Raw genomic sequence first — 14,696 nt, 5'->3', positions numbered from 1 at the left:
CAACAAAATGAAATCTCCTTTGGGCTGCTTTAAGATACAAATGAAAACTGGGGAGAATTGGGTAAAATTTGATTCACTACATTTCTTATAGTTTAATTAACGTTAACAGTAGAAATCATCCAGGAGGATATGTCTCTCAATGCAGCTTCCTCCTCGAGTTCGAGAAATTCGTACTGATTACTGTTATGCTAAGTCGAATGCAGGTCAGACTTTCAGAAGCAAAATTTGTGGTGTGTTCCCCACCTCCGCAACATTGACATATTTTTACTTTACTTACAGTGGCTGCTGGTGGAAAAAAATGTCTAATATCCCCTCATCTTTGAGGGGGGCGGAGGAGGTGGCATGTTGTATTTCTGTCGAAGCTGTGAATGCATGTGTGGGGGGGGGCAAGTTATCAGCCAATCAAATGTGCGTTTAAGGGGAAAAATGGACTGGCACATTCAGCAAGTGAAAAGGGGTCAATGTAAGTATGAACATACTCATAATGAAAGTACTGTAATTCACCGTACTTAATAATGGTAGGGTCAATTCTATCCTTGCCACATATGGGAAGACAATCTAAATTACCTATACAACTGAAGTTATTATATCATGCAAATAAGGTTGCGTAAAAGTTGGAGAGGACAATTTGAGCATCCTGAAAAGTTGGTAGTGTTATGTCCCTACCATCCCTATGCAAACCTACGCCCTTGGTGTGTATGTATGTGAACGTAGTTCATTACAGTTGATGGGTTCATGCTTGTGTAGTCGTTTGTCTTTCTATACTCACTTGGAGGGTCGTATGCAGATACGGCCATCAAAATGCAGGACAAACCAAAACATGAGCTGTAAGCAGAGAAAGTACATTAAAAACACCATGTGACATCATCTCATCTCTGACATACATTCATAACACGTAAGTGATGTCATGCATACTGTATCTGTGACTATGTCTTTGCGAATGAGTGACGCGAATGTATAAAAGTTGAAGAAAACTGCTATGCATTTTGGCAATCCTAGGTCAACCTTTTTTCATTTTTGTGGGTGTGTTTGAATCCCTTCAATTAACAAGTTCTTTGGAATACACTTTTGAGTCATACTACAGTCACGCCTGATCCACACTCATTGACTCAAATAGACAACACAGAAGACAAAAATCCCTCCCACTTAGGGAATGCGATCAGTCTACTTTTTACTACCTCAGGTCAGAGGTAAAGAATACTCTTACTCAGAGTTTCCTTCTTCTCATTATCTATGCTGACTTGGAATTGGAACATGTGGAAACAATGTAGTTCACAACTAAAAAAAGCATTGGATTTTCCCCCCAATTCATATAATGTACTTTGATCAAACTTGATCATTTTAGATCAGTGAATCTCAAACTTTGGACTAGGGTCACTCCAAGGTCTGAAAAATAATTAGTGATAAATTAAGTCTTCATTTGAAAAAACTGCATTCCTACTTGTATGGACTGGTGCACTAATTAAACACAGTAAATGATTAAAATGGATTGAAAACAGAATATGTATTTGGACCGGTACCCCCTCTTACAAATGTCATCAGGATTTCTATGAAAATGGCATGCCCCACCCTACCCCAAGGTTTAGAGAAATTGGTTCAAGCGGTTTCTTCTAAATTCCATTGCTTACCTGCCCGTAAGGCGGAGTGGGCGTGGCCCAAACTTGTCCATCAGGATCCCAAGGGGCATGGTGGTGGCGCTGAGCAGGAAGGAACCGATAGTAAAACCCAGGTTCAACATTTCCTCTTGGTCCACGCAGCTAAGCCACTCTTCCACCTCACCGCTGGATGAGTTACCCAAAGACACCACCACCGAATCGTTCTCTGTGAGTTGCAAAATCGAAAACGTAAGACCACAAACCACAACCGTTAACCATTTACGGCATGCTCAAATATCAAAACAAATGATCGCCACACTTTATGCCCACCTGAGCAAAGGTGCGAGTAAAAGCCCTCACGCTTCAGCATAATGAGCAGCGAGCCCCAACCCAGGAGCACGGCCGAGCAAAGCAGATTCTCGATCACTGCCGTCACCGCCATCCACCAGCGCCTCCTGTAGGCCTGGAGGAGAGAGGGTGCCATCGTTGCTCTGGAAACAGGAAAGAGTTTGGCACATTATGCTCATGACTGATAGTTAATGACATTTGTTCCTTTCTTTGTTTTGTTTGCTTTTGTTTCTCATCTTTATTTAATTAGTTTTTAATTTCCAACCGCGTTTGTCGTCTCTGCAATCAGCTTTTCACAGCCACTCGTGACTTGTCCAGCTTTGTGTTTTGCGTTGTTAATTTGATTGTATTTAATTGTAATGTAATTAATTAAAGCAAGTTTCAAAAGCCAAGCTCTTCAAATGCTAAATATCACAGACTGTCTTATCCCACTTCAACTGAAAAATGTGCTAGTTTACATAAATAACATCTTCTTTCTTGATTTCTAAAAAGGCACCATATGGTAAGGGATTTTGTACTCGTTTGAATTGATAGCCTAGACTCCCACAGTGTCTCTTCTTTAATGCGAGACAACAAAGGGAAACATTTCCACGTGAAAGCTCTGCCGCGAGGAAGACTGATGTCTATCCAGCATCACCGTTACAGCAACACAAGAAGGACTGGAATTGAGAGGTGTTACCCACACAAACGCAAATATAAACACACACCCTGTGACACATGACGTTACGGAGCAAATAATATCAGGTGGCAGGAGAGAACACACGCCAATTTCTGCACACACAGGACAGGTCATTCCAACCTGGTACATGACTGGCCAACTAATACAGTCATGACCACCCTGACACAATCACAAGGCTGGAAAACATTTCAAGAGGAAACATGAGTCTTAATATAGCCAGCTATTTCATTTGGCATTGAAAAGGAAGACGTGGCCGGGGAGTCGGGACACAGGGAAGGAATTCTTTGGGTGCGAGGGGGGAGACAAATATTGACGGTCAAATAGTTTTACTGATGTTAACAACCTTTACCTATCAGTTTACATAAAGTCAAACTTCAGTGTTCCTCTGCTCCAATGAAAGTTTTTAAGGATTTTTTTTTTTACAACATACAGAGAGGAACAGCTTTGTGAACCCCAAATGCCATTTCTTCTTCATGGTCTGTTATTTGTTTTGTTTTTGTTTGTTGTTTTGGTTTATGTTGAGGGCCAAAATAAAAACGAGGATGCCTAGCTTTAAGGCTGCAAAAAGTAATCGATTAAAATCGATTAATAAATTCGTTGCTGACGAGTTTGATAATCTATTTTGATGAGCAGTCCCTTTTGGGTCTTTGTCTGAGTGTAATGTGAGGCTGCGTCCCCCCGCCATTGATTACAGAGAGAGGGAGTTCACTGCTAGTTTGCTACACTCAGTTTGGGTTGCCGAATCAAAACGTTAATATTACGAAGTGTTGAGAGTTAGATTACCTTTTGTGTTGTTAGATCCAGTGTGCCTTTATCAGAGATTGAAGCCAATTGTATTGTTTGTATTCTCTGTTGATGAGACGTTACTACTTAGAACAGAGTGCTAAGATTGTTAGTGATTATGCTTATCAGTGGCTTTAGTGTCCATTTGTATTGTGTTTTGGAGATGCATATTAGTGCTTGAGTAATTATTACACAGGGTAACCAAACGTCCTCTTTTGCCCGGACATGTCCACTTTTTACATCCTGTCCATGGCGTCCGACGGGGTTTTTTTAAATTAATGAAAATGTCCGTTTTTCATTATTTTTCACAGGACCAATTAGCGTGTTGAAATAGACTGACGCTTTGCACAGAATACTACGGTACTATGCTGCCTGTGACATGTTCGAAGAGAGCATGCACAGACGTAAAGACTTTTATTAAGAGCAATAGGTATATAATCAAATGCTCATGTACGCGAAACAGTAATTAAGTCGAAAATGTATTTATTCAACTCGGTGTCGCATCGTTGCGCTGCTGATGATTGTAAACTTTTACAGCAATGTTTGATTTTTGCCTTGGCTATAGGTTCTCGCTAACAGGGTAGTTATCAGTGAACTAAGCCGCGCTAGGCATTATTGGATGTAGTTTTGAACTGCTGCGTTTGGAAACATGCCGCTTGAATTACCTGGCAGTTTATTTTGGTTATTGTTTGCGTGCAATCTAAAACATTGAATGAGGATAATAATTGAGAGGGAACAAAAATTTGTCAATGACAATTGTATTGACAGTAATTTCTAAAAATGTTTAGTTGTCACATAGCCTACTGCGTGTGAGTATTGACTGGACTACATTTCCATGGGTCTGCATTATATTCATAAAATATTTAGCTATTAGTTTTTGAACAACTTCTGTGTAATAATGACATTGCTGACTGATCATATGGAGGTACATTTCTGTCTTTATCATTCAATCAAAAAATATAATTCAATCAAAGAAAAAAAAACTGAATTTTCCTAACCAGATGGAGGAGGCACACTTTTAAATATATTAAAGTGAGAAGGATTTTTGAGTGAACTTCGAGTAAAATTTAGGTATCTTGAGGCCGAGCAGAGTGTCCTCTTTTTTGAAAATCAAAATATGGTCACCCAATTGTTAGATAGTAACGTTGTCTCATTTCTTTTTATAAAGAAACCACACACATAAACCCATTCATATAACAGCTTATTTGTGTATTCATAAACAACTGTTTGATAAAGAAAACTTATTGATTACAGTCTGCCTTTTTTTATTTAAATGAACAAGACTTTTTTGTTCTGAGAAATTCTTTTTATGTTTTATACTCAGAACCTTTATTAAAAACTTTAACAAGTTTTATGTACTTAAAACAGTACAGTTGTAGACTATAGTTAAGTCAGAAGGTTGGAATAAATTATTTTTGAAGGAAATAGGCATCCATTTTGTCTTCATTGTTGCTTACAACATGCCTAAAAACAACTACAAGTTAAATTGTGTAGGTAATTGAAGTGACATCTGATTAATCGATTACTTAATCATCCTATTAATCAATTATAGAAATAACCAATAGTTGCAGCACTACGTAGCTTGATTGTACATGTTTTCAGCCATTTTGTTTCCTAAAGTTATAATGTTTGATGTTTTTAAATTAATATTTCACAATATAATGCTATATTTCTTAAATCGTATATAAATTTTTTTTTTTTTTAATCTGAATTTAGAGGGTACTCACACGAAAACAATATTTCGTTGCATTTGAATGGAAAAGGATATTCAGGTAAATTGAGTTAGCATGTTATCACAGATGTTAGCATTTGGCAGGCTGACCTTTTCTAGATTATTTTTTTGTTTGGGTAAATTTTTACATGTTCTTCTTTTTTGTTTTAGTTTTACAGTGAATTTCAACTAAGAGTAAAAAATGAATACCTCGATTTGGCCTGCTTTGCCTCTTATTTGTTGAACTTTAAGGCGCTAAGGAGCGCTTTTAAATAGTGTTATTAACCGGTTTAAAATGTAGCCTTTTGCGGTTTTATTTGAGGATTTTAGGACTGCATGGCAGGGCCGGGTCAAACGGTGTCATGGGCCAACGGTTCCCCACCCGGGCACTGATGGGACAGATCCAGTATGTGATCATGAGGCGAGTGTGTAATGTGATTATTCGCAGTCCAGCAAGCTGCAATTGTGCTGAAAAGAGAGTTCTGAAAGGGAGATGGGAGGGGGGTGTCTTGTAAATGACACCTTCTACTGCCCTACACACGCACATCTGATATTAAGACATCAATTTCTTCAACCGCTAATGAATTGTAACTGCAGACATTATTAGCAAATACGGAGACAGAGTATAAAAGTACAAATAATAAGGCTTGTGTGAATTATTAGTCATTAAAAATGCGTCATATTAAAGAATATATTCATAGTAAAGTTACTCCCTTTTTATCACTGTGCCTCCCGTACTTCATAACAGGCTTGAACCGCCCTTTATTCACAAAATAGTGAAGGTCAATGAAAGACTAATGATTAATTGATGCAGTCCAACTCCAGTCTGCTCTGATGATTAATTCATCATTTGTAACTGATACACAGAACATAGTAATCCCAGTTCACATGTCAAAAACAAGACGATTTAGTATAAAGATAAAGTGGTACCTCTATATACAAATTTAATTTGTTCCAGGACCTGGTTTTTTAAGTCGAAATGGTCGTATGTTGAGCGGGATTTTCCCATAAGAATACATTATAATCCAATTAATTCGTTCCACAGCCCAAAAACCTACGCTAAATGCTTAATAAATACTGCAGGTACAATTATTAATCGCAATTACACATAGCAAAACAAATGATTTATGAATACAAATCAGAATAATACTAATATCTATAATGATAAACGGAAATGTAAAAGTTTTTTTATTGTCACCTTAACATATAGAGACTGGCGAGCAGAGGTGGGAGGAGACGGCGGGTGCATGTGGATACGGTGAGCCGTGTTCTGTCTAATTTAACAAATGCATTAAATAAGACACGTAAAACAAATAAATTATTTTAAAAAATAATAAATAACCAAAGTGTTTTTATGGTCACCTTAACTGACTGGTGAAAAGAGGTCAAAGGGAAGAGATGGTGGGTGTGTAGGTAGGCGGAGTGGAGGGGCGGTGAGCCACGTTGTCTAGTCAGTTCACTCACACGCACATCACGCTCATATTTTTCTATCATTCCCTTCTTGATTTCAATGGTAAGCGTCACCTTTTTTCACCACCTGCACTAACATTTTTGGGAGACCCATGTTGATTTTTCTCACAAGAATCCACTGTGCAAAACAATGAACTTGCGACGCTGTCATTAATCGTCGTATTTCGAGCTTTTTGTCATATGTCGAGACAAATGACAAGTCAAATTTTATGTCCGATGTCGAAAGGATCGTATTTCGATGCGATTGTATGTCGAGGTACCACTGCGCAACAATGATCAATACATGGGTCAGGAAATCAATCTACGATATTCCACAATACATTTATTGAATAGGGAAAAAAAGTATTTCCAAATGACAAAAACATTTTTTTTTTTTACAGTCAGGGACAGTCTATGGAAAACTTAATTCCTTACAGACTATGACAATATTTTAGTGAACTCAATTCATTCGATCATTCACCCCCTCCCAGTCAAAATGAATTGGAAGTCTAGTGCTGCCAATGTCCAATGAGTTAATATAAACACTGAAAAGTTTTTCATCGAGTGGAAAATATTGGTAGGAACCTGTTGGTTCCTTTATTAAACCGTGACATCTTTTTAAAATGATATATCGATGTTTGGCGGGAGAATACTAATAACCTACTGGGAGACAAAGTGTCGTGATATACAGTAGCACCATATCGATTTATTGTCATACCCCTAATAGTGTACATGAGGTTTATGGTAGTATTTTAGTTCCTGGGGATGCAACAATCAGATAGCTATGTATACAGTAGCTGTATTGTGATGTGATGGATATTGTAAATTAGATTCATAAAATGCCAGACCCCGAGGGAAATTCCATCATCGCATGCTCTGTATATTACACGCTGCTAAATCAGGAATGTATACAGTTTTACATGCTTATAGCACGTGGTGCTGTAATAACCACTGAATGAAAGCACCACCCTGTCAAACTAATTTTGCATTGGTGTCCATATCGTATAGTAACATGATGAAACTTTTCCCTGTGGTCGGGACACAGAAAATGTTGTGTTTTGGTTCCAAGTGTACTCAGAGGCTTACATCTATGCAGCAAATTCACAATGTTAAATTAGTACTTAGAGAAGAGAGAAAAAAAGGAAACGGTTTGTTTGTTCGTGTGGCTCTAGTAGGATCCTCACGTGACACGTTAAGAGTCAACACACAGCTCAAAAGAGCAAAGGCGGTCAGGTTTGGGGTTGACAGAAAATTGTCAGAGCACACTGTGAAGTGTGTAAGCGAGAGGAAGGCACACCATATAAGGAAGCTGCTTCCTGAAATACCTGTGCTGTGCTGTAGTCACCTGAATGATGCAATATTACATCGCTTAATAGAAAGATGAATCGTGCTCAAGTTGGGAAGGGGAAAAAAAAAGTCAAGTTACCAGTAAATGTGGCATGTTCCTGCTCAAGGGGTAGCTGAAGAATTTTAGAACATCTGAAACTGGTGGGTTTTAGAATGGATGAAGACTTCATCAAGATACATTCTCATACCAGACAACATGAAAATTTTTGTTTGAACACAGCCACATATGTGGAAAATCTTGCTTCTTCAAATCAGCCGTTGTCATTAGTATTTCCATGATACCTGCTTTAAAAAAAAAAAAAAAAAAAAAATGACCTCATAAAACCACCAGATCTTAATTGAGGTTATTAACTGCCCATAGCGTTACTTTTGTTGTATTGTAGTTACGTAGCACCAAGGTCCAAGACAATAGTGACTTCTTAACTCGAAATGACACCCCTAATCTCATGTTTTTGTAGTTCTTTGGCACCAGGTTGCAAGAAGATGCAACAAAGTTCTTTCTTTTGGTTAATGCAGCTCTTCGGCTCACTTGAAAATGTATTTTTTTGGCAGCAAAATAGTAGAAGATTGTACCAAATTAACATTCAATAACAGAAAATATGTTAGTTTTCTTTGTTAATAATGAAATAATACCCCCCCCCCCCACCAAAAAAAAAAATCATTAAATGGGTGAATTCGCAATTGCCGAAATTTGAATTCAATGAATCGGTTTTCATATGTAAGGGGTAAAAGTAAAATAAATGTAATAAGTTAATTATAGATACTTAAAGGTTGACTGAAGTAGTCAGGGACTACTTCATTACTCACTAATCACAGGCTTCGAGCCCTAAATTCATTTCGGGGTTATACCAGGACTAATTTAATGCTGTGAATATTGTGTGAAGTAGTGATTTGGAAAGTGGGTTACAAGTCACTTTTAACTCACAAGTAACCACAAGGCAGAGAGGAATGACTGCCAAAGTACAACTCATTAGTATTTTTCTTTTCAGTTCAATACAACTGCATTTGTCTTTGAAAACTTAAGTAGACAAACAAATGAATAAGGTATATATTACAGATTTGACCAAAAATTTGGCGCCGAAAACTTTCGGCCGAAAATAGCGAAAATTTCATTTTCGGTTTTTGGCTAAAAAGCGAGAGGCACCACTACCAGCTCACAGTCAACATGTCAACGGTTTGGAAGTATTTTGAGGTATCAAAGAAATATACTAGTACAGTATACATTATTAAATGAAGGAAAATAAATTTGCTTCATCGCTGCTCCATGCTCGTTCTAAAGTTGCTTTCCATTGATGCCCTGTGTCACATCGAGTACAGTGCATTTGAGCTCGTGCGTAAGTAGTTTAGAGTTCAATCACTCTAACAATATGTAAATAAAGTAGTATTTAAATGCATGCATTTGCATATACTGTGGTTTAGCACAATAATTTTATAGCATGACCACTTCCTTGTTCTGTCACATTTTTTCTGCGACTTCCACACCCCATCTGCCAGTTGGCGTTTAATCGGGTGTTGTGCCGAAAAATAGCCGCCCCGCGTGAAATGTCCCCCCTTGACGGAAGCGCCCACACGTCACTCGTACAAACAGCTTTTTCTTACCAATCGATGGACACGGAAACGACTTTCTTTTACCGTGAATATGTATTATTTTACTCTGCTTGAACTAATGAATCTTGTACTGTGAATATGTATTATTTTGCTCTGCTTGAACTAATAAATGTCATACCTGTGTGATTGTCATCGGGATATGGTCGTGAAAACCTGTAGACTAATACATTTCTGTTCAAAGATGGTTATGTGGCCCAGTCCACGATTTGTTACCAAAATACATTACTAGTATTTTGTGTAATTTATTGATTTAAAACTGATTTTACAGTCCTAAATCCATTACTGTAATGCGTCCATGAAAACATTTGACGTTTTCACCTCAATAAAGCCTCATAAATAAGCGCTCCCGTCAGGGGGGACATTTCACGCGGGGAGGGGGGGGGGCATTTTTCGGCATAACACCGGCTGGAAGTGACTCCGCTCGGCTTCGTCGCCGCTAAGACTCAGCCCACTCGCCTGCTCTCGATCAATTCCGCTTGTTGCACAAGAAAACAGCTAATCTTATTTTAAGGACTATGAGCGATTGTAATAGCCTTGTAAAGAGCTATGCTTGTTTCTGTAAGAACGGAATAGTTGTTTGTTGTTGTTTTGAACTACAGAAAAGTACATCAAGATCTCATTTAGCTTAGCAACTGGAGGGCCAACTGAGAGCCATTTTCAAGTGTCCCAAACTACCAAGAGAGTGCATTTGTCAAGGTTTTGTCTGCCGTGACATCCACCAAACAGAATGCCTCTACGACGCCACCTCTGCTATAGGACACGTTCAGAGTTCTCCACAAAATGCTCCCTGCTGCTGGGAATGCACCCTCCCAAGGGTTTCAGAATCTGCAACTTTTAAACTAAGGGGCAGTTTACATGGCGACTCTCCGACACCAAGATGCTATGACTGTGTTCCGGAGTGGCCTCGCGTTCATATGGTGTCGGCGAAGACGGAAGGCAAAGACGCAAACCTTGGAATCCTGCCTCAAAAGAGGAAGGATTCGATTGTAGGGTGTTGGGGGGGCTTGCTCTGCATCCATATCAATGGAAAGCTCCCACGCCGATAACGTCAGCACTCGCACACGTCACATTGGGCGTGCCCAGCGGTGCTTCTAAACAATAAAAACAGCAAATGGCAAAACGTCGGCTTTAATTTACTGCTTTTATAATATTTCTAATTTAAATATGTTGAATGTTTCCGTTTTTGTGCCTTCTGGAGCAAAACAAAAATGCCAATGCTTGGAGTGGACAGGCATGTTGTCTTCTGGGCTGATGAGGTTGTTGGGGTCAAATTGCATCATTCGCTGTTGCCTTGTTAATCTGCACTGCCCCCTAGGGCCTGGCATGAATACTTCATCGTTTTGATGCGGAATAGCGACATTGGTCGAATGGAGACTGAACCACAAAGATGCAAACATGAAATTTTTCGTCTTCTCGGAGAGTCACCATGTAAATTTCTTGAGCCAAGGCGGTCGTAGAATATTTTGGAAGATGTTTGTGTACTTGTGAGAAAGGACCATACTTTATTTCTGCCTGATCGTTAAAAAAAGGCCAAGGCAAAGGGCATCAATTGAGAATTTTTTTTTTTTTTTTAAATGAATTGTACACATGTGTATAGTTCAGCCTTTTAGTTTTTTAGCCAAGTGGTTCTTATATTTGCTTTTGGCCAATAATTTTGTTTTCGGTACATACCTAACATATATAAATATACTGCATATGCACATTTAATTCTCCCTTTCAAGTCATTTTGTTGGTGTTCGCCTTCCTGGGTTTGTGACCTCGACCACTCGAGTTTGTGGACCACTGCGGGACACCCAAAACAGCAGAGTCCACTCTTTATACTCGCAAGTTTCCGAGAAAATAAACTCGGCCCTATAGGCGTTCAAAGTCTGAGACAGCTGTCTCTCCGCAGGTCTGGCTTGGGCCAGTGCAGCAGGGGACAAACCCAAGACCAGACTGCCGCCACGTCAGGTGCAGCTTGTAATTTTGGCGATATGATAAGCAACCCTAATAACAATCCTGTACGTAGGACGCATTTAGAACTGAAACGAATACTCGAGCAACTCGAGTTTAAAAACTGATACAAGTAATTTTATTCACCTCGAGGAATTGTTTAATTTTGCTAGCTCTAGGCATCACGTTTTGCCCGGACTACTTTTAACGTGGGATAACGCGCTGACGTCACGCGCGTTTAGGAAGATACAATAAAAAATGTTTTTAAAAAACTTACTGCAGCCTACAGCCGCTACAATTTATGCCAATGTTGCTAAAAACTACGGCCGCATGATGATACGGTGGTAGCAGGTAGCGTCTGATTCGTCTCATACATATCACATGTATGCAGAATTAGATGCGAAATGACAGACTTGGCAGCGTTAGTAAACAGCCACCATCTTAAAGCAGTAGACTTCTCAGCGCGAATAAATAAGATTAACGTTACTGTCACTCATTCATGTAACGTTAGCCCTGCGGAGGGCTAGGTTTCTATTTATTATCACCACTGTCGATGCGTGGCTAACGTGACTTACATACAGGCTTTATTTAATCTGTGAAAACATAGCGCTGTAGAGTGATGAGGGTGTAAAATAAAAACTTAATAAAGCTAACTGTCAATTGTAGAACAGCAGCCATTGCTGGATAAAACACCAAGTAGCACTAGTCCCTAATGTGCTCCAATACCGCAGGTATCATACATTTATTTTGAACACTGCGAAAACTCAAAATCCTATTCGGACTTACAGTTTAGAGTAGACTAACTTAAAACTTAACTAGAACTTAAAAATAGCTTGACACAAATGGAAATTCAATTGAAACACGTGGGAAAAACACAAAACCTTTAAGTGATGTGTGTTATCAAGCGTAATGACAGTTTTAGGTAAGAAATAAGATGTTTTTTTTTTTTTTTTTTTATAAGCTCTAGAAGTTTTTTGAGTGAAAGCAGTGAATTCGTCTTTTTTTATTCTAGTCACATCTGAGATGCAATTGCTGGCTGTTTCCAACAATGTACATCGAAAATAAAGACATTGACTGAAAATGGTTCAACATTAAATGAAATGTCTTGTTTTCTCATGCATATTTATAATTGCTCTTTACAAAAAAAAAAAAAAAGTTATATCCGATTACTCCATTAATCGATAGAATTTTCAGTCGATTACTCGATTACTAAAATATTCGATAGCTGCAGCCCTAGACGCATTCACTTACAATGAATCCCAAAAACACACAAGGGAGAAACTCTTGTATTGCGTCAGTTCAAGAAAACATGTAAACGCTTCAAATACCATAACCATGAGTCATTTTACCTGAGAACGGAATTTATATAGCAACATCGCGCAAATTTCACGTTTAGCTAGTTTCCTCACTTCACGTGGAGTCATTGAAGGCAACATTTTTTTTTTAATCAACAAAACGCGTCTGTGACCACCTTTTTGTATATAACCACTATTCCTCGTAGTTTTTAATTAATTATTCAGCATGTGTGGTTACTGTAACAAATGTTTGCCGATAATGCTTAGAGTTAGTGACCTGAGTGAATATATATTTATAAAATATGTATGGTCGTCCAGTTTTAAAATGACACTTTCCCCTCCCTCATGGTCACTTGGTAAACAAGAAACTTGATACTTTTTTGTTTTTCGAGCCATAGTTCGAACTTAAAGTCACCTCTTTGTCCAACTACTGTGTGAGTTAGTTAACAATGTTATTTAAGTTAGTAGTGTGTATGCCACGTGTGGGTAAATGCAGCCGGTTGGTCGAGTTGTGTGCAAGGCGCCAATTCAACACTTTGGCACACCAAAATAGGGGAAAAGACTTACTGTACTCGTGTAGATTGTCCCTGAGGAAAATGTTTGAGAAGTTGGGTCGTTTTCAAGTTTTTCTTGCTAAAGAGTTTTTAAAAATGATGTCAATAATGCCAGAAGGTGGTCAAAAAGTCACTTCAACACCACATTCTTCCCTCCTCTGCTCTGCTCTGCTTGCTTGCTTGCTTTCCTGGTTTAATTCCAGAGAGTCCACGCTTCTTTTGTCTACTTAGTTTCATGTCAAGCGCCCCCTTCTTTGCCTAATGTGCCTTTTCCCCTCCCTCCCAAAGCTTTGCCGCCGTTAAAGGGGTGGAGAAAAGTCACCATCGCAGCAACAGCTTCGCTTTTTCCTTTCCTTTTTTTTAACACTCCTCGAGGCGCATGTCGAGCTGAAAAGCATCCATTCATTCAACCAGTCAGGCGAAAGCAATGCACAGTACAGTATACAGTAGGGTAGGTTTACTCAGTAAGTCGTTGGCTGGCATTATTGACGGAAAATAAACGTCCAATCCATTTGAGCTGGGAGGGTTGGCAGCCCTCCCAATTCAAATTGATTGGACGTCTTTCGTCGTCAATGCCAGGCAATGAGTTAAGATGGATATACTCAATTCTCCATCTCAACATGCACTCAAGCAGTGGCGTTGTTAGGCATATTTTCGGGGGGCTTCCTAAAATATTCTTAAAGCCCCTAAAATAATTTGGTGTTGTTTTATGTAAAAAAAAAAAAAAAACATTACAAAAAATGCTGGCATATTCCCTATAAAGCCAGAAAATTACATCAAAAATCATATAACCCATGGGCGTAGGTTTAAAGTGCCTATGACACCAAAAAGCACGTTTATTTCATATTTCACGCGGTGTTTTATGCTCCTGAAAGAAATTGACTGCTTGGATGTGTGTGGAAGGAATTTAATCAATTTTTGAATCCCGCGCCATTAAAATGAGTGACTTCCGGCTTCAGTCTCAGGTTTAGGACGAATGCGAATGTGACGTCACCCGGGTCAGCATCTCACAATACAGCATTGCTTTATAGTTTGCAGATGGACTGCGGATTCAGCTGCTTTTGCAGATTAATTTGTTTATTTTTCGCATCACGCCAGCCAAACGGCTGCAAAAAATTGTTGCTTCACCAGGGAGAGGCGTGTGAGCCTTTTTGGGTTTCAAAACGTTCCCGTTCACCGCGGATATTGGCCAAAACAAGCCCTACTACTGTGGGACCATTGGACTTACAAGGAAGTGAGAAAACATTGTATTTTGTATTATGTCAAATACTGGGATCATGGCACACGTTTTTAAACAGAGGCGGTTTGCATTTTGTGGCTGATTGTCCACCGAAAATCCCACTCGGCCTTCGACTGGTGGCTTGTTTGCACACCCAACTCTATACTCGGCTTATT

General features: G+C 39.0%; 1 protein-coding gene across 1 annotated transcript in view; it reads right to left on the bottom strand.

Moving 5' to 3' along the window:
* The window catches only part of slc43a1a (solute carrier family 43 member 1a), a 50,277-nt gene extending 36,726 nt beyond the window's left edge, over positions 1 to 13,551 (bottom strand). Inside the window, exons 1-4 of the mRNA XM_057849633.1 lie at positions 13,315 to 13,551; positions 1,926 to 2,086; positions 1,629 to 1,821; positions 770 to 825 (exon numbers count right to left, since the gene is read on the bottom strand). Of these exons, the coding sequence (XP_057705616.1) occupies positions 770 to 825; positions 1,629 to 1,821; positions 1,926 to 2,079 (403 nt within the window). The 5' untranslated portion in view covers positions 2,080 to 2,086; positions 13,315 to 13,551. The remainder of the gene's footprint in view (positions 1 to 769; positions 826 to 1,628; positions 1,822 to 1,925; positions 2,087 to 13,314) is intronic.
* Between the last annotated feature and the right edge of the window lie 1,145 nt (positions 13,552 to 14,696).

Source organism: Corythoichthys intestinalis, chromosome 11 (assembly GCF_030265065.1).
Source record: "Corythoichthys intestinalis isolate RoL2023-P3 chromosome 11, ASM3026506v1, whole genome shotgun sequence".
Lineage (NCBI taxonomy): Eukaryota > Metazoa > Chordata > Actinopteri > Syngnathiformes > Syngnathidae > Corythoichthys > Corythoichthys intestinalis.
Note: the sequence above shows the minus strand (reverse complement) of the source record. Positions and strands in the feature narration are given on the sequence as shown.